Source organism: Polyodon spathula, chromosome 1 (genome assembly GCF_017654505.1).
Source record: "Polyodon spathula isolate WHYD16114869_AA chromosome 1, ASM1765450v1, whole genome shotgun sequence".
NCBI classification, from domain to species: Eukaryota; Metazoa; Chordata; class Actinopteri; order Acipenseriformes; family Polyodontidae; genus Polyodon; species Polyodon spathula.
The window spans coordinates 4,156,454-4,176,747 of NC_054534.1; the positions used below are offsets into that span (position 1 = coordinate 4,156,454).

At 39.7% G+C, this 20,294-nt stretch overlaps 1 protein-coding gene across 2 annotated transcripts in view; it reads left to right on the top strand.

The window, feature by feature from the left end:
• Positions 1-20,294, top strand: part of vcanb (versican b) — a 55,185-nt gene that overhangs the window by 23,629 nt on the left and 11,262 nt on the right. For both annotated transcript variants that reach the window (XM_041244774.1, XM_041244784.1), the window contains exons 8-11: positions 152-5,194; positions 12,971-17,011; positions 17,526-17,639; positions 18,189-18,302. In XM_041244774.1, the coding sequence (XP_041100708.1) occupies positions 152-5,194; positions 12,971-17,011; positions 17,526-17,639; positions 18,189-18,302 (9,312 nt within the window). The remainder of the gene's footprint in view (positions 1-151; positions 5,195-12,970; positions 17,012-17,525; positions 17,640-18,188; positions 18,303-20,294) is intronic.

Below are 20,294 nucleotides of genomic sequence, written 5' to 3' on the forward strand. Positions count from 1 at the left end.
CTTTAATAAATCTGCCTTGGTGGTTTGGCTAATCTTCCCAGCTTATGAAACACCTGCAAACCCCAGACAGTGTTACAATATGTCACACCATACTGACTATTAATCTTCCATTCATCCGAAGACTAATCACTATGCCATTTTGTTTTTCCAGGTAAAGAGTCTACAAAGTTGTTCACTGCTGTTGAAGTATCAGTGGAAGGCGTGGATTCAATACGTAAAAACATATCTCAAACATCACAAGCAACAGTGAAACCCACCATGGCCATCACTTTGATAGAAAAGAGTAATACCTCAACAAAGGATCCAACTTCGGAACCAGCAACTAAAGAGAATGAAATTAATGTGGAAGCTGAAGTAGAGTCACAGACTGTTGCTGATTTGCATTCTGGAGTATTCCAACCAAGATCTCCACACCACGATAAACCAAGTGAGCAAGGTCCCCTTCTCACTAATGATGTCTTAGCAAGTTCTGTTGCCCCAGAGGCCGGCACTGCTGCTTTGACAGTTGCAGAAAGCATCCCTGTCGGCCATGGAGGGACTGAAACTGTACAGCCAGACATCAGTGAGCAAAATGCTACAGAATCTCCATCAATGTTTTCAACAAGTATGGCTAGTCCTGTTGAGCAAGATACATTTGAACCTGAACAGGACCAGGACAGTGAGACCACACGAGTGCCACCAACATCTTTAACTGCAGATATGTTCAAAACAGCAAGAGTCTATGTTTCCAGTGAAGCATCAGTTCCCACTGAGGTGTCTAGCACTTCTGATGCTACAGTGAAAACTCCTGTGTCTAATTTCCTGTCAGAAGAAGAGAGAAATTATATTTTAATTTCTGAAGAAATCCAACTTGAGAGTATGCCAGATGTGAAGCCTAGAGGTGACACTTTTTATCCCACTACCGAAGAAACCACCTTTCCAGAGGAGCTGACAGTGAAACCAAGTACAGCGACGGGTTCCAGTTCTGTGGCTCTACCGTCTACCCCAGTGATACCAGCTAAAATGTTGCCTCCAAAATCTGATGTTGAAGATGATGCTGAAGAACCTTTCACGGTAGATGAAGAAGTTCTTCATGTGTTTACTACTAAGCAGCTCTTGGTTTCTACAGAGGAGGAAACTGGACCGAATAGAGTTTTTGAAGTAATCTCAACAGCTTCAATGCCTCCAACACAGAAAAGCACAGTGGAAGACCTTATTGAGGAAAAGAGTGGTCTTGATCAATCCATTGTATCTGAAGGCACAAACACAGTTTTGGCTGAAGAGTTTTCAGAAGCTGCAGCTAGACCTCATGGGCTTACAACATACACACCTGTACAAACACAAACTAGAACAGTTTCCTCAGGTGTGTTGTCGTCCAGAACAGTGACTGAAGAAATCCATATGCAGGTTGAAGCCACCTACATACCAATGGAAGCCAAAAGTGATGATCATATTACAACATTACTAGGTTCACGTGAAGCTGAATCTGTGCATTCACAACCTACTAACAAAGAACTACCTGACATTACTGTACCTACTGAAAGCACTAGTCTTCTTAGCAGCCAACTAGGAGAAGAAGTAGAAAGGACAACTATATATAAAGATGCCTTTGATGTTGTATACACAGAAATTCCAGCTGCAGGTGCTGTTACACAGCAAGACCTTATTGATGAGGAAAGAAGTGGCAAGGATCAGGAAATTCCTTCAACAGCTAGATCTGAAACTGAAGTTACCACACAGGATGAACATAGCACAGTCCCCTACATAGAAACTACAGCCACACTCTATGGTCTGGATGGTGATAGAAAACTGGCAGCTAGCACTACAACTACAACTACATCTCCTAGCCCTATGACAGAAGCAACTCAGAGCACTGTGTCCTTGACAACGGTTTTGATGAGGGATGGTGTCACAAGTGATGGGCCTACGGAGGCATCTGTTAAGCCAGAAAAAGATGTTGAAGGATCAGCTCTGTATGAAGAAGACGGCTCTGAGTCTACTGTTGTATACACAATTGAAGATTCATCTACTTTTCCAGGTGTCAGGTCAGAAGAAATAGTAACACAGAAGATACCAGATCAATCTTCTGAGGAAGGAAGTGCCATGGACCAGGTAACAAGTTCATTTGTCACTAGCATTGGATCAACACAGGCCTCTTCCCCTCGTCCACACAAAGATGAAGAGACCTCTTCTGATAAAGGATCTGCCATGTATGAGGAGACCACAACAACAGAAGCCGCCAGTCCTCGTGCAACATCTGTGCCAGAATCCAGACAAATGGAAGACAAAGTGACTGCAACTGAAGCAGCTGTGGTTTCAAAGACTCCTCACACAACTGAGCCTGCAGGTACTCCCACAACTGATCAGGTTGACACATTATCCAAAGACCTATTAGGAGAAAGTCCAACCAGTGCACTTCCAGATGTAGCTGAGGGATCTGCTGTGTATGAGGAGCTTGATGAAACAAAAGTCAGTACAACAGAGCCTTCTAAAGTACAACCAAGTGAAGCCACAGTCCTTTCTGAAACTCTCAGAGTAAGTGCAACCAGTCTTTATAAAGATGAAGTCATCATTTCTTCTGAAAAGGCAGTAGAAGCTACACTCCAGATTGAGGAAGGATCTACCATGTATGAGGAGACTACAAAAATGGAATATAGTACTCTTCAGTCAACATCTGAACCAAAATCTGCACAGCCAGCAACAGGCATGCTGGACAAGGTTGAAATAATCACAACTGATGCAGCATTGATTTCACAGACTACTCGCACAACTGAGTCTGGTATGGTACGACAGGTTGCTCTTCACTCAACTGTGCCTCCAGGTACTCTCACAACAGAGCAGGTTTCCACCTCATCCAAAGACCTGCTGGAAGGAAGTCCAGCCAGTGCAATTTCAGATGCAGCTGAGGGATCAGCTATGGTTGAAGAGCTTAAAGAAACAAAGGCCAGTACACTTGAGCCTTCTAAAGTACAACCAAGTGAAGCCTCAGTTCACCTAACAGTAGGTTCTGAGGCTACATCTAGTCCTCACAAAGAAGAAGACCTCACTTCTTCTGAGCTGTTAGACAAAGCTATACCCACCAGTGTGCAAGGATCTGCCATGTATGAGGATACTAAAGAAACAGAAGACATTACTCCTCGTTCAACATTCATACCTGAATCTGCACAACCAGCAGACAAAGTTGAAGTGACTGCAACTGAAGCAGCAGTGGTTTCAAAGACTCCTCACACAACTGAGCCTGCAGCTAGTCCCACAAAGGAGCAGGTTGTGACCTCATCTAAAGAACTGCTGGAAGGATCTGCTATGTTTGAGGAGACGGAGCTAACAGAAGGCAGCTCCACTGATCTTTTTACAGCTAAACCCACATCTGCAGAACCAGAAGCAAGCACACCGGAGCATGTCAGAGTAATACCAACTGAAGCAACAGTTGTTTCTGAGACACTTTCATCCAGAGTAAATGCACCAGAAACAAGAACGCTAGACAAGTTTGAAGTAATCATGACTGATGCAGTATTGATTTCACATACTCCTCACACAACTGAGTCTGGTATGGTACGACAGGTTGCCACCTCATCCAAAGAACTGCTGGAAGAAAGTCCAGCCAGTGCAATTCCAGATGCAGCTGAGGGATCTGCTATGTTTGGGGAGCCTGAAGAAAGAAAGGCCATTACACCAGAGCCTTCTAAAGAACAAGCAAGTGAAGCCTCAGTTCACCTAACAGTTGGTTCTGAGCCTACAAGTATTCCTCATAAAAAGGAACTGTTAGTAGAAGCCGGAACCCCTGAAGAAGGTTCTGCTATATATGAAGAGACTAATGAAAGAGAAGCCAGCTTTCCTGATCTTTCTACAGCTGAACCCAAATCTGCACAACCAGAAGCAAGCACACCGGAGCATGTCAGATTAATACCACCTGAAGCAACAGTTGTTTCTGAGACTATTTCATCCAGAGTAGATGCTGAACCTAGCACCTCTTCTGTTAGCAAGCCTGTGGCTACTGAACAATTAGCAACCTCTGCTGAACCTACAGTGGAAGAAGGATCTGCTACGTATGAGGACCTTAATGAAACCAGCAGAGCAGAGCCTTCAAAAGTACAACCAAGTGAAGCTGCAGTTGAACCGACAGTTGATGCTCAATCTATGACTAGTCCTCAAAAAGATGAAGACACCACTTCTTCTGGGCAGTTAGTTGAAGCTGAACCTCCCATTGAGGAAGGATCTACTGTGGGTGAGGAGACTACAGAAATAGAAGCCAGTACGACGTCCAAATTTGAATCTGCACCACCTGAAGTTGAAGTAATCACAACTGAAGCAAAAGTGGTTGCAACCACTGGCTTACTAGGAAAGAAAGAGACAGTGTCTGATATACCAGAAGACACAGATCGGTCTGCAATGTTTGAGGAACATTTCCAAGGTACACCACATGAAGCGGTCACTGTTTCCAAGCCAGAGGTTACATCAGAGGCTGCCGAACCTAGCACATATGATACTAGAACTCAGGCGACACCAGCTAGTGATGTCACTGTGTCACCATCAGTCACATCGAGCTCAGAAACTAAAGAGGGTGAGGCAAAGGCACCTAGTGTGACCACAGAGGAAACTGAAGGGTCTGCCATGTTTGAGGAGACAAAGTCAACAGAAAAAATTGCCAAAGTTACCTCTGCACCTGAATCAAGCTCCCCACCAGCATTAAGCACTGTTAAATTACATGAAGGTGTAACTAAACCTGCAGAGATTCTTACCTCTCCAGACAAGAATGCAGGGAAGCCAGTAATTGTTTACAAAGAGAAAACTGAAGAACCATCAACAGTTAAGCCAACTGAGGCTATGAGCATGGCCTACACAATTTTATCACCTGATTTAAAAACTCCAGTTCAAACAGTATTGCCCAAAACAACTGCAGAAACCGGGAGACCGTCTGTCCTCCTGGAAAGTGAACCTGGTGAAGACACAACCAAAGACATGGTCATTATTGATGAGTCTCCAACTGGAATGCATGAATCTTCTGCCGAAGAAACCATGGGCAAGGATACCATGTCAGAAATTGATACTGAATACTTCACTACTGTTGCCACCAGACCTTATTCTGTTGCCAAGCCAACTACAGCCACCTCAGAAACCCTTACTATTCCCTGTACAAGGAAAACTGCCACAGAAAAGCCTATACCTTTTGGGAAGGTGAATGTCATTGTCATCACCATCAAAGGGAATGGATCAGGTAAGATCAATCCCTTGATTTCTTCACTAGAACTGGCTTTATAAACATCATGTGAGCCTTATTTTTTTTTTTTTTTTTTTTTTTTATCTTATTTTGAGATTTGTTGAAGTTTAGTGAAATTTCTATTCTATATCTCTGTCGGTTAGTAGTTGACACAGTTTAGTTGCATGTTGCCTCTAGACTACTGTCATAGGATTGTTTTTGGCTCAGAGTGTGCAATATTTATTTTGTTAGATTTTGATGCTTATTTTCCAGTGTACAACTCAAGTGCTGTACCTAGTAGTTACCAGTTCCAGACAAGATGAAATCACTTGCTTTATAATGAGGCCTCTTTGTAAAGTAAATACTTTATATTTAGGGTTGGACAACTTAGTATTTCTTCTTGTTTATCTCTAATTGTTTTTGCTTTGAAGTTGAAATATCTTGGATTTTCTACAGTGCACAAATATTACAGCCTGTTCATTATTAACATTTTTTTAAATCTCAGTTTGCAATTTTGCAAACTTAAAGTGTTAATATCTTTAATGATGACTTTTAAAGAGGCTATTGATTTCTGTTATGTGCTTATTAACACCATTGGGAGGTTATTGTGCTGTATTTAATATAAACCTTGGGTTTGTAATTCATATAATGTACTGTATGGGTCCCTTAAGCTACAGTTTAAAACAATTGTTAAAACAATCGTCTCATTTAACCGAAGGGGTCAGTTAAATTATGGTTCTGAGCAGTTCTTTGCTAGTTTTATACCCTTAAATATTTCAATGTGCTTTTTGCCTTTGCACTTGTGCCTTAATATGGGCTCTACATACACTTTTTGTGTTGCGTCTTACAAAACATAGGGTCGCTACATTTGGATACTCTGCCTTGAACAAGACTAGGCTTCACATACAGTGATGAAGACCTGTGCTAAATAGGATTAATGTACATGGTCAGGTACACAGCTACGTGGTTCAGTACCGGGCTCCTGTCACGCCAACATTAGCTGTTACGCAGCATGAGCTCTGTAATCGAGGTATTTCTGATTGGCTGGGCCTGTCAGATGAGATGATGTGAACGGTGAAATGATTAAACGCTCGCACCATCAAGGTCTATTAGTGAACCTTGTCAGTATAGTGAAATATGATTATGGAGCAGCCTACAGATGTTTTTGGTTATCATCATTATTTTTCAGCTGGTTTCAATTTCTGCTTTTCAGAAGTAATGCGGCAGTTAGAAAAGTAGGACCTCGCACCAGGGCACCCCTGTTTCAAATCATAATGCTACCCAGGTCCAGGTGCCACATTACAACTGCAAAATCGGGTAAAACCTTGCTGATTTAATGAGAGATTCATTCTTTTTTTTTTCTTTTCTGGTGCATGTTTAAAGGGCTGGGGAGAATAAAGTATTAAAACTGTTTCAGCTTTATTTGCCAATGATAACTTAGCCTGCAGACCTCTAAGCTAAAGTTTATATATGTTTTTAATACAATGTTTTAAAGAGACTTGGTGGTCTGGTGAATAGGGGTCTGACTATGAAAACTCTATTTTAAGCAGGAGCTTCATTCCACCAGGTTGTGTTCTTTGGCCCTCACTCCGGCTATAGATCTTGGCAATGATCGGCTTTTTTCAAGATTCAAGTTAAACTTACTGCACTGCTAGCCATTTGTTTTTGTGGCATGGATTTAGATTTGACAAAGAAGTTATTTTAAAAGGTAATATATAATCAATTCACTAGTTAAGTAAAAGCATATTTGGGGGAGTGTTTCACACTGTTGCTTATACGGTGGTCCCTCTGGCAGTGCTCAGCCTAAGTTCCCTTGGGAGTAATCCATCTTCATCAAATATAAGAGTTGTCAAGTGAGTGGCAGCCAAAGGAACTCTTCGTGATTTTCTAACCATGAGAGAATTTTGACATCTTGTCATATGCAATTGGTATGTATGATGACTGCTCTTCACCCCTCTAGCTAGCCCCCCTTTTGACCTCATTTAACATTACCATGGAAACATGAGTTACAAACTATGAGTCAACTACTGTATGCAGGGAAGAAATTTAACTGTAAACCTGTTGCCATGGAAATGAAAATCAAATCAGCATTGTTATATGACAAACTGTAACTGAATTGCTTTGACTGAGCTTTTATTCATTAAAAGACAATAAAAGAAAATACTTTATTATGTACAGTATTGTTATTATGAGATTCTACACTTGCATGGAAAGTTCATACCAAAATTACTTATGAATAAGGCAGTTTAAAACAAATTCTTATTTAGAATGCTTTTGGTGCTGTTGAATTTCTAAAATATAACTAGAGTAACGATGGAAACAGTCTGGTTTTAGAATGACCTAATTCTGTTTTAGGTCATAAATCTCCCTGCCATGTGATAATTTTCCTAGCAGCTAGTTTAAGGCATCTGTTATTTCCCGAGCACTCTTAGGATTTCGGAAGGGAACAGCATCCTTGACTCCAGGGTCTGGTTCACTGCTATAAGGCTGCATAAAACACTGTTCCTGGGATGCCATACCTGTGCAAATCCGTGGCATGATACAACCTGATTCACGGCGCTGGATAAAGTGTTTAGTTATTCAAATGTGATGGTGGTGGATCCCTCATATCAACTCCTCTCTTTTATTCTGTAAATAAAACTTTGAAAATTATTCAAAATTTTGAACTAGTTACCAAAAATGAACACAGTTTACAGTTCCACATCTGTGCCTTGTGATTGCAGTGAGCAGTGATAAACAGTGAAAATTCTATTGGAAACCAGTTCATTACAAAAGAGTCTCAGCATGGGATCTCTTTGCACAGTCTGAACATTCTTGAACTAACTCCTATGGATCCAGGAGTTGCAGGCATTCCCATAGCACCATAGCAACTTACAGAAATTGAACTATTTAAATGTCTTCATTCACAAACTAGACTGTTTCTTCATATGAATTGCACGTGACTACTACCTTTGTCTTCTGTATGTTGTCTGCAAAGTCAGACTGTCAGAGGTTAGGGTGTTGGGCATGCACTGGAGTGCAGGGATAACTATTAACTCTTTAAATGCTGCAGACCTGGAAGAAGTCTATGAAAAATAGCTCTACACAAAACGAAAGAGTGATACGGTAGTCTAGGAAAAGTAACACCGCAGACCAGTTAATTGGTCCTGGTCTTTGGTATTGCCCACTATAATCTTTGTATAGCTTATTTCCATGAGACATTGAAACTAGCGATAGTGGGGTTGTCTTTTCTGCAAAGTTTCTTAGTGCTGTGAAAGTTAATTCATTCAACCTTTTTCTTTGCATGCTGTAATTGCTCATTTTGACTAATATACCATTATGTGTCTTTAGTGATGTTGATGTTTGTTACAAGAAAACAAAGTGTACAGTTTCTGTATTTCCAACATCACTTATTCACAGAACATGTGCAGTCTGCGGTTAGGTGAACACTTTGCTCCACAGTAATTGCCAGGACCACCTTAGTTTATACAGATGCAGACTCGTGAGGCTTAAATTGTTTTTAAAAAAATCTAAAAAAAATCAGCCAACAGCTTACAGCTGGAGATTGCATTAAGGGATGTGTAGGTCACTGCAACAGGGCATGGCTTTTAGGCCTCTGTTATTTATTTATTTTTTTTGCATCAGGGTTCAGAGACTGCTTCATGTTTCAGATGATTGGAATTAGTTTAGCTTTCCACATGATTCCTTGGGTTAATCACTTAAGAGATCTGGGCATAAGGCTCTTCTCATGGATTGAAGCTTCAGAAAAGGCAATATTTATGTAAGGTGGTCTAGCTTTGAAGCTGAGTAACCAAAAGAAAAAGAAAAAAAAAACAGAAGACTGTCAATTAGCTTTAGAGGGCGGTTAATTGGTGTTTGTTCAGAATTTGCAGGAGTTTCAGACATACAATACAGGTACTGTCCAGAAGGGGCTGTGAACCGGATATATGTTATTACAGCAAGGGGTATTCAGTTCAAAGAACTGGGTATTCAGTTCAGTGTGTATTGGCTGAATCATGCCTACAGCATTAAGTCACAGATCCCTACATGTTAAACAGTTAAAGGAACCATCCTGAAATCTCTGCTTTATAGTTAGATGTGTTGCATTAATTGCCACGCCACTGTCTTTGCTTAGGGCCAGTTTATATCAAACTGGACAGGTGACCACAGCAAGACTGTCGTTGAGTCTAGTGAAATGAATGTGTGATTATAGCGGGATAATGACCCATTAGCTCTCCGTTTGCTTGGGCACAGAGCCCACCTCAAAGACCTCTTGTTGGCTAACTACCTGTATACATATAGCAGCCTGTAACTGGGATGCCACGTCAGGAATGATGTCATGCAGAGCCTCAGCCCGTATGGCGAGACTGCTGCTTACCATCTGGAAGCGGTCCAGCGAAAGTGAATGTTTATAGGCATTTTAACATTCGTTTCGGTGGTAGAGATTTTATTGATGAATTCCCAAGCACTACTGCTGCCTGCTGTAGCCTGTTACTAAATGAAATACACTGGAAAACATGACATTATCATTAATGTTAAGATATTCCATTAGTTTTTAGTGGTGCATAAAACATGTGTCCAGTGGTCTCAATTGCCAATTGTATCATGTTACTAATCTTGCTTGTTTAATATAATTTATTATTTTCCTATTTAAAACAGATCACTAACATTGTTTTAAACATTAGTTTAACATGCCTGTTAGATTTGTGTTTATAGGGTAAATAATTACTATATAGTATTATATATACAGGGTATGTTAAGCAACCATTACAATTATTCAGCTGGTAAATACTAAGAATGTGTGGTAAGGATGTGTTAAACACATGTTACCGTGAATCTAGTGTTATAAATGTACTAACACAGTGCTAAATAGTTTAGCTTTTCCTGTTATTTTGTGTACATTTCCAGTTTGCACACAAAAACTGTGATTGCACTGTGGTTACCCTTAAAACCAGAAGGGAATAGAACATTATTTAACAGAAGAAAATATCCAGTTGACAGTGTGAGAAGAAAGTTCACACAAGGTAATTACTTGCAAACCCATCCATCCACATAGAAGAGTGACAATACAAACTCTTGTAAAATCGTGCCCTTGCTTGTTTATGTGCTTGTCATGATTTATTTTAACAGATGCTTAGTATGAGGCTTTTAGTTTTGGCAGTGGCTGTTAATGGTCTTCCAGGTTCTTCCTAGCTGTTCCCAGGCAAACACAGCAAAAAAAAGAAAAAAACAACAAAAACCAAAACAGGTGTTCACATCTGTAACATCCCAAGTTGCAGGTGTTCTGCTTTGGAGCCATTAATCTAATCATCTGTTACCTGTGAGAACACTATTATACTTTATAATTGAGTTTAGGTTTATTGGAGGAAGAAACATATCCTTTATTACTGAACTGAGATTACAAGCCATGGTTTGGTAATGTGGTTTGCAGCCTCATTTTGAAAGTCATCCGGTTGTTGCCATCCACCTGTGTTTTGTTCCTTGTGTCCCAATGCGGGATTTGGAAAGGAAGGATAATTCGTGTTTAATTCATTGGTAAATTTGCTGCAAGGTTTATTTTGAAAGATATGTGGGAAACAGAATTGTTTGGCTTTATGCATCTTAACCAAATAATTCAGACTGAATGGACCAAGAAAAGACTATTTTTGTCAGGAAAAGGAAAATGTTGCTTGCATGAGTGTATTAGCTTGAGTCTGCAACAAAAGCATGCAGTGGAAGGGCATGGTTATGGGATCATAATATATAAATGTATCATCAGTGACCAATTTTTATATGACTGACTTTTAATAAAATGTATTTATAGATTTAGACATAGCTTTTAATTAACTTTTAAACTTCATTTTAGTCACATTGGGCACTGCTCTATACATGGAAATGTCATGTTATACTGCTTCATGTGTGCTTTAATAACATAACATTGTGTGATATAACTGTAGGCGTTCAATAAAGGTAGCCTGTTGTCCAAACACCCAGTATATGTAGAAGAAAATCATATCAAGAAGAATTTGTTTCTTTCAGGGTTAGTTTGTGGTCATTATTAGACTGTCCTGGACAGCTATTGAAACAAAAGCCTTTTTGTGTTTAAGGGCTTAGAAACTAACAGGAAGACATAACCCCAGGGCAAATGGCATGGCCCTTCAATCATCAATCACCAATCTAATCACCCCCTCTAATTACTTTAGCTTTACTTTTACTTTCTGAGGATCGTGTTACCAGGGTGCTGTCTTCAATGTAGGCCTCCTTGGGTCTGCCTGTTCCCTTCAAGGGAATGTTATTTATTCTAATACGATTCCATATTTATTTAACAATAAATTAACAATTGCTGCTTTGTGTTTCCATGGTTACAACGGGTGTCATCAGCTAAACAGGATGCAAATTGAGAAATTAGTAGCATATGGTTGAGGTAGCCCTTTTCTGCTAAACTCTTGCAGATGGTTAAATCTTTGGGAATGAGGACACAATATCCAGGTTGATAATTGGTTTTGAAATGCAGGAAGTTTAGCAGTTACAAGTGCTTTCATTTCATATAATGCTACATACAATGTATAATTTGCTTAAATACTGTATATTTGATGTAAGGATTATTATACTTCTGCCTGTAACATCCTGCAAACAGGTTTTTATATAAGACGCAAATTTAAGATGTAGTCTACTGGAATGTATATTGAAAATATATATATATATATATATATATATATATATATATATATATATATATATATATATATATATATATATATATATATATATTAGCTCAAAGAGCTAGCTGCCCAATATCGACGTTATTTCAAGCTTATTTTAGTTAGACAAATTGAACTGCTTTTATTAGCTTAGCTTATTATAAATTATTTTGTTACCACAAAATTACCACCGAACTTTGTTTCTTTCAAGTTTTGTGTACCTAAAGAACATTTGTCTTCCTATTCCCATGTTCGGAGTCACAGTTAAATAACAGGTTAGAGAAAAGGTAGATTACAGAGTAAAATACTTATTTTGACACCTGTTATTTTTTTCTAATTGCTGATAAAATATACAGACACTAAACCACATTTTAAGTATCATCTTATAACCACTGGTTCTCATTTTGTATGTTGTAACAGAGACCTGTATAATTTAATTCTTTCATTTTAATCAGGCTTCTGTAAAGTATCATTATTTTATCTGACTTTATTACCAGGTGTGTGCTATTAGAATGGTTTTCTGTTTAATTTCCCACTCATATTTACTAGACCACTGACGGAGACATTTGTGGTTCCCCTGCTTGAATCTTACTATTGGGGCAGACTATTCAAAGAGCAGACTGTCAGTTCTGACAGGAATTAGAGCCTAACATTTCCCAGTATGTTGTACCATTCAGTACTTTCGTTGCCTTGTTCAGCTTTTGTTTGTTATTTTTTGTCATATTTTGTGAGTGCCATTGGCTTTTTTAAAGAGGAGCTTGCATTGTCTTTATGTGACCACACATTGTAATCTATTTAATGTATATGTAGGACTCACAACAGTGTTGTGAGTACATTAGTAAAGGTTTCCTACCCTCCTAAACAAATGCCCAGAAATGCGTCGATAGGGGAATGTGGTAACAATGTGGTTCAGTGCCTTCTGGTTCAAGCTGAGGAACCCTTTGGCAAACTTTAGATGTAAAAGGGTATTGGTTTTAAGTAAACTAAATAGTTGGGATAATATCTACACTGACAAATTGAATTTTGGGTATTAGTATTAGGGAGGACAGTACAAGTAAATATTTTTATTGTTGTTCTGTGTTACAGTGAGCTGAGGTTGTTGAAATATTAATCTTATATATATTTATTTTTTCAGATGCAGTTGGCCCTGTTTTGGATATATTGGGTCAACCACTTGATGCTGACTCTTCAAGACCCTCAGGCAGTATTTTTCTACCTTACCCTTTTGACCACCGAGTGCCTTCTGTGACTGATGTTCCCATTCCCACAGATGTAGAAGGGGAACCCATTTCTGAAGGAAGCGGGGAACATGATTTCTTTGCCTCTTCATCTGTGACCCACACCCCAGCTTTGAGCTTCATAAATGGGAAGCATCAGGTGACACTTGAAACTGAGCATCGTGATGCACAGGAAGCAAGAGGAGATCAATTTGAGACTGTGTCCCCCACAGAGTGTATGCTTCCAGTCCAAGAAACAGCAACTGAAGACATTGCTCCAGCAGAAGCAACAACAGTGCACACTTCCACTGGCCAGCCTGATGTCCTTTCTGCACAGGTATTAGAAGATACATACACGACAGCTACAAAGCAACCTGAGGAGGACGCCAAAGTGCAAGGTGACAGCAAACTGGAACCAGAAAGTGGTGATGCAACCGAGAAACTTGCTTCTGTCACTCCCCTTGCAACTTCCCAGCCCATGTCAACGGCTTCAATTGACATTGAAACTGTGGAAAGCGACAGTCCAAAACATATTTTTCCTTTTGGGGAAGAGGAAGGCTCTAGAGAAGAATCTTCCAGAATAGGTGTAACTGTGACGTTCACTGTATCATCATCAGTTCTCACCGACAAAGATGCAGTAGTTTCAGTCACAGAAAAAGAGGAAAGTTCTGTTGTCACATCTGCTCCAGGTTTGTCAGACACTACTCCAGCAGAACCAGCTTCTCCTTCAGGGAAAACTATAGAACTGACCACCAGCAGCATAAAGGAGACTGGTGTTATTTCCAATCAGGAGGAAGAGAGCTCTGGAGATGCTCCAGTCACCGAAGCTTCCTATACTACAATCTCTGAAAAGTATATTGTGAGCTCTTCTGTACCACTTGATCATATCATGGAGCAGGATACTTCAGGAATGGAGGTTGATATTTCAATTTTCCAGCCCCCTATATCTCCCAGTACTCTGGTGGATGTAACCTCCAAAAGCATTATTGCTCCACTTACAGATGACCAAAAAGAAGAAGACACTCAAAAACCATATTCTCCAGCTTCAGTTGCTGATGATGAGTTTATGAGCACAGCAGCTACATCTACACATGACTATGACACGAAATCTGGTGATGGAGACGTAGTGAGTGTTGAAAGCTTACCTCCTGTCGAAATAGATGAAGAAAGTTCTGGAGAGGAAGCGTTTGCGGCCGAACCACTTATGAGCACCACTGTATCTCCTGCTTCCGTCACTGGTGCTGAGGTGTCTGCAACTACATCTGCAAGGACAGAAAGTACCTCTTTAAGACCAGCCATCACATTACCAGAAGAGGAGAGCTCTGGAGAGGAAGAACCTATGAGCAAAACTGTCATTGCTCCAGTCACTACAGAATCACTGGTTCCTGATATCAGAGCTGAAGAGGAAAGTGCACCAACCACAGAGGTAACTGGTAGTGAAGAATCTGCAACAGAAGCAACTAAATCTGTTGAAAGAGTAACAAGTGCAGACACCCTTTTAACAGATAGCGAGAGTTCAGGAGAAGGTGCTGTCACGGCAGAATCCATGTTCCCTTCTTTTGTTACCATTAGTACTGTTAGTCCTGTATTCAGCACTACGGGGCAGGCTGAAAAGACATCAATGCCCAAAAAGGACGGTGAAACTGCAATTACAGCATCACCCACAGAGAAGGTTTCTGTGGCTTCCAGCAGTACTGAAGAGGAGTTCACAGTTACCACTACAGATAGCAAAATTGCAAGTGCAGTCACTTCAATCACAGAACAAGAAGAAAGCTCTGGTGATATGCTTACAGAGATAATTACAACACCTATACCCAGTTCAACAGAGAAACCAAAGGCAACAACAGAAGCAAAGAAAATTGAAGAGACCCAGACAGATTCACCATTTGTAGAAGGCATCAGCTCTGGTGAAGAGCCATCACAAACAGAACCTCATGTACTGTTTTCTACTGTCATCCCCACAGAAGCTGCCACAGCCAAGGAACACACAGATAAAGGGTCACCCATGGTTACAGAAATAAGCAGCACTGATGGCAAAACACCCATTACTTCTGATCTGGTGCCTGAAGCTGTTAGCATTATTACTGTTAATGCAGTTGATGGTGTTGAGATGGCTGTTACATCTACTCCAATGCTATCTTCCGTAGTGTACGAAAAGTTTGATGAGCAACAAGTTGTATTTCCAAGTCTAACAAGCAGTCAAGCTAAAAGTGGCATTGAAGAAATCTCAGCCACCACAAAACCTTATGAAAAGACTCCATCAGTAATTATTTTTACTGAAGAAAGCCTGGATGAAGATGAGTTGTTCTCAAGTCCAAGGGATAGTGTTACTGAAGACCATCAAAGCATTGGGGTAAAAGCAACAGAAGAGACTATTATTGATGCAGATGCAGTTAAAATAGAAACACCTTACAAAGAGTCATCCCCACCTTTTCCTCCTACAGTTATTACAGAAGAAGCAGGGGGTATAGCAGCTGTGACCTTTACTCCAAGGTCCTCTGGGATACATGATGAGACTGAAGGATCTGGTGAACCTACTTTGGCTCTTACTTCTGAGTTTGAAACAACAGACTTCAATGTTGAAGCTGTGACTTCTGAGTTTGGGGTTACTCCTACATACATATCTAAAGGCATGGTTACAGTTGAGAATGATAGGGAACCTAGTGTAAGTACAGAAGAAACATTAACAAGTGAAAAGGAGAAACACACGCAAACAACACCTTTAAGTGAATCATCAGGAGATGAAATTACTGAGATGGATACAGTCCCAAAATCAGTGGAAACTACAGTTGCAGCGGAACCTTTTAAAGTCACAACTCTTTCACCAGTTCAAACAAGTTACCTGCCTAGTGAAGATCACACTGCTGCACCAGAGAGCAAATTAGAAGAAACATATATCTCTACATCACTGTCTTCTGCATCAACAGATGCAACTGAATACCCAACACCAGGACCTGATACAGAACTTCATTTAACTACTCAACTTCAACAACATGAAAAAATTGTTCAATTAAGCACCACAACTTTGCCAAAAACCCAAGTAAGTCCTTCTGAAGATGCATATAAGGAAGTAATATCAGAGGATGCATCAACTCACATATCATCTACTGAACAGTTACTTGAACAATCTGCCACTCCAGATCCCCTGGATTCTAATGCAGAATCCAGCCAAACACCTGCTGTTCCTGAATTTGTTGATGCAGGACCACCCTCATCAGCTATTGAACATTCCTCCATATCGACCTCTGAAGTTCAAGATAAGGAGAGCTCTGGGGAGGGAATTACTCAGGAAGCTGTTCAAGAAGAATCCACTGCCGGAGTAGTTGTAGTTACCACAGCACAACCTTCAGCACTGTCAGCCATCTCTCAACCAGGACCTTATCCAATGGGTGACAAGGAACTTCCCCCCTCATCTGAAACTATTAGTATAGCATTAACAACATCAACATCCCCAGTATATGAAAGCACTCTGAAGGAAACTGATGGCGAAGAGAAAAAAGAGGATGAATCCCCTTCACCTATGAAAATATCAGAGCAAACAGATGCTGAAGGTTATGCCCCATCTGCCATTGATGAGGATATCACCAGAGGTGAAACTTCAATAACTGACAGTGTTATGCCATCTGCTACTGTAGATAGTATTGATTCCCCTACACCATCCATAGGCGCTGTTTTGGAACATGAGAGTAAAGCTGAAGAAGCAGAGACTTCAACTCCACCTGCTGTCCTACCAGCTGTGGAAACTCAAGAAACTCTTCTAGAGGAGACTGAATCTTCCCCATCACCAGATGAAGAGCTTACCCCAGTGTTACAATGGGTTGAAAGCATGCCACACTTCAAAGCAACTGATGAACCAATAGCATCAAGTGAGAAGATTGAGGACAGAGAGATTGATCACAATTTATTTGACACTGAATCCCCTGGAGAGCAAGTTGAAGCTCATATGGTCCAGATTCCAGGTATATGTTATGAGAAAATAAAGAAAACAAACATTATTGGCCTGTTTTTAAGCAAATGCAAAGGGAAATAGAGAAATAAAGCAATTGCACCAGTGTAAAGATACCAAGGGACTATTTAGCAGCAGGATTCTTTCCTTTGCATTTATATTATTTCATTATTGGTTTTAAAACATTGCATTTAATTTTAAGTCTGATCTAATGCATAACAGGATTAAGTCATTGTTAATAGGAACATTTTTAGAACAGGGAAGATTCTATCGCTTCCTCTGCAACTTTCATTTCATCACTGCATGCTTGATTTATTTTTCAGTGGTGTTGTACATTGCACAGAGACTCACCAGCAGTCTGGGCTTTTTATACCTTGGTACAGAAACACAAATGCTTACGACATTTATAACAATAAATTATACCATGCTATAAATTGTCACTGAAACAAATGTATACATTATTGGGCTGTATTGAATCAAGAACATGCATGGCTAAAATATATTTGTGTCATTTGACTTAATCACAGGACAGGGTCTTTGTAACGAACAGTTGTGCCTTAATGGAGGTTCATGTTACCCAAGGAGCAATTCCTACATCTGCACATGCACACCAGGATACAGCGGGGAGCACTGTGAAATAGGTGAGGATTTATAAGCAAAGGACTCAAGCTCACACAGAACATAAACACCCACCCAGACTACAGATCATTTCTTCTCAGTTGGTCTGGTGGTATCTTAGACAACAAGTTTGTTTCTCTCTCTCTCTCTCTCTCTCTCTCTCTCTCTCTCTCTCTCTCTCTCTCTCTCTCTGTCTCTCTCTCTCTCTCTGTCTCTCTATCTCCTCTTTATCTCTGCTGAAGTAATTATTAAAGCATTTAACATATGTGGATTGCAAACATATGGTCTGTTAGACTTGGCCAGGCTAGAATAACTAAAACTATCTGGGGAAACCTGGCTGCCAATACATGGCATTGAAATATGATTACTGAAAAGTCTTGTTTTAACATATCCTGTGTACAATAGATGTATTATTATTATTATTATTATTATTATTATTATTATTATTATTATTATTATTATTATTATTATTATTATTGTATATCATTTGTATTTATTACATGGATAACATCAACATTATACTGTAATTGCAGGCTAGCTCAAAGAATAAAATTACTTGTTGTCATACTCAGATATTGATGAATGCCAGTCGAACCCTTGCCGAAATGGAGGCACTTGCATTGATGGCATCAACTCCTTCACTTGCATGTGTCTACCAAGCTACGCCGGGACTGTTTGTGAACAAGGTAACTCGAAAAACATTTACTGTAGTAAAGTGAATGATATGTTAGACAGTGCCAGAGTCATTTAAATTGCAGAAGCAGGGAACTAGAAGCTCTAGTAGCTCTCTGGTAGAAATAACAGATGTGGACATGGTCTTCTCATTTCTGTGTGATCCTTTACTAAATAAGTCACCTTAGGGTTGTTAATGGGGGCATTTCCTGTCAGTTCTACTGACATCTTTTTTTATTAACCATCGGCTTCAGGTAATAATTTCCTAATCTAGTAACTCTAGTATTCTAAAATAAATTCTGCATGCAAACTTTCCACTCACCCACATAAAAGTTTCTTACAGTTTCTAGACATGTCTGGCAAGTACCTTGAATCTATGGGAGTGAACAGCATGGCAGAATGTTCAGAAAACACTGGTAATTCTTAAAACATGGCTGAATCAGAGAGGTTTTAAGATTATCATCTCAATCCCCCCGCATAGATGCTAGCCATCACAAAATTAACCTTTGAAGTGCTGCAGAGAGGAGGACTTGTTACTAAGAAACACTCAGCAGATAGCCTCATCCTTGAAGTTTTCTCCCTTCTCTTTGATCTTGATTTGCGTCTAGACAGATTTCTGATGTAGGTTATAGTTAAAAGCTGCAGATGACTCACACAGCCCTGTTCAATTTTTTACTACAATAAAATATCTTGGTGTATGTTTGCTACATTCTCCCATAGTGTGTCCTGCACTATATAAACAGTTGTTGACAATTCAGTTTGTTTACATTCCCTAACAGTAGTTTTATTTGTAGGGGAATGTGTGGTTTCTATGAGCAAAATAATGTATTACTTACACTAGACAATTGGCTCTTTTAAAGCTTTGGAAGCAAAATGTAGTCTTTTTTCCCATGAAAAAGTGGCCGGGCCTTGCATGGAATAAAAAGCTAGGCTAAGCTTATGTAGTACTGTAGTTCAAGTAACAATAGCTGACATTGATAGCCCACACCCTTCCAGACAGGTTGTGCAAATAGGATATAAAATAAGTTGAATATTTAAATAGACTATTGTACTGTACTTTACAACATCTATACGGGAAGCATCTGTTATCAATACATGAAGGCTTGTCTTCCTAAAACTTCACTTTCATTAGGGGGTCCCATCATACTATATGAAACACACAGTTGCTCCGGTTCTAACGCTGATAATTATTATTTGGAAAGACATTAGCAAAGATGTATATGACTTAAACTACCATGTAATTGTGCTTCTGGTTTGTGGCTTGACACTTATAAGTAAGTTCAGGGGTCAATTAACATCCAAAAATTTCCTGTTTGATGGGTAGTTCTGGACACAAATGCCAGTCAGTCTGCCTGAAATTAAACTCTAACCCATTTGACCTCCAGAGTAGCATCGCTGGGTGGCTTTTAAACAAGCTGATATATTACAGGCTGACCTGAATATGGTTCCAATTTCTGAACATTGAATCACCCCGCAAGTCTGCCTCCATTAATGCAGCTGTGTTCTCAGGCTCGTCTGCCAAAAAAATACAAAGTCCCCCCCCTTTTTTTTGTCAGAACAAAAATTGTGCAGCTGTGCAAGGGGATAATGAATAAAAGAGCCTTATTAAAGCTCTGGATTAAATGCAAATGTTTTCTCATCAACACATGGGGGATTGTAGGATTAGGAAACAATTACACGATTCCTTCCAATGTTGCATGGTGTTTTCCTTGCCTGACTTCAGTGACAATAACTGGATGCCTCTCAATTGTGCGACTTGGGACTATGTGAAGAGAATTAACTCTTATAGACACTCTCATCTTCATAATACTTTGAATGAAAAAAGACATAGAGTATAACAAGAACCCCCAATGTGCATTAAGAAACTCAATTTCTCCCTTATTGACCATCTTTGACAGTACCAAGCTGCCAGAGATGCCAACAGCCCTATATTATATAGTAGAATAAGGCCATTTACTGTCTTTTATAGATGAATACAGGATGATATTTATGCAATATTTGTCAAT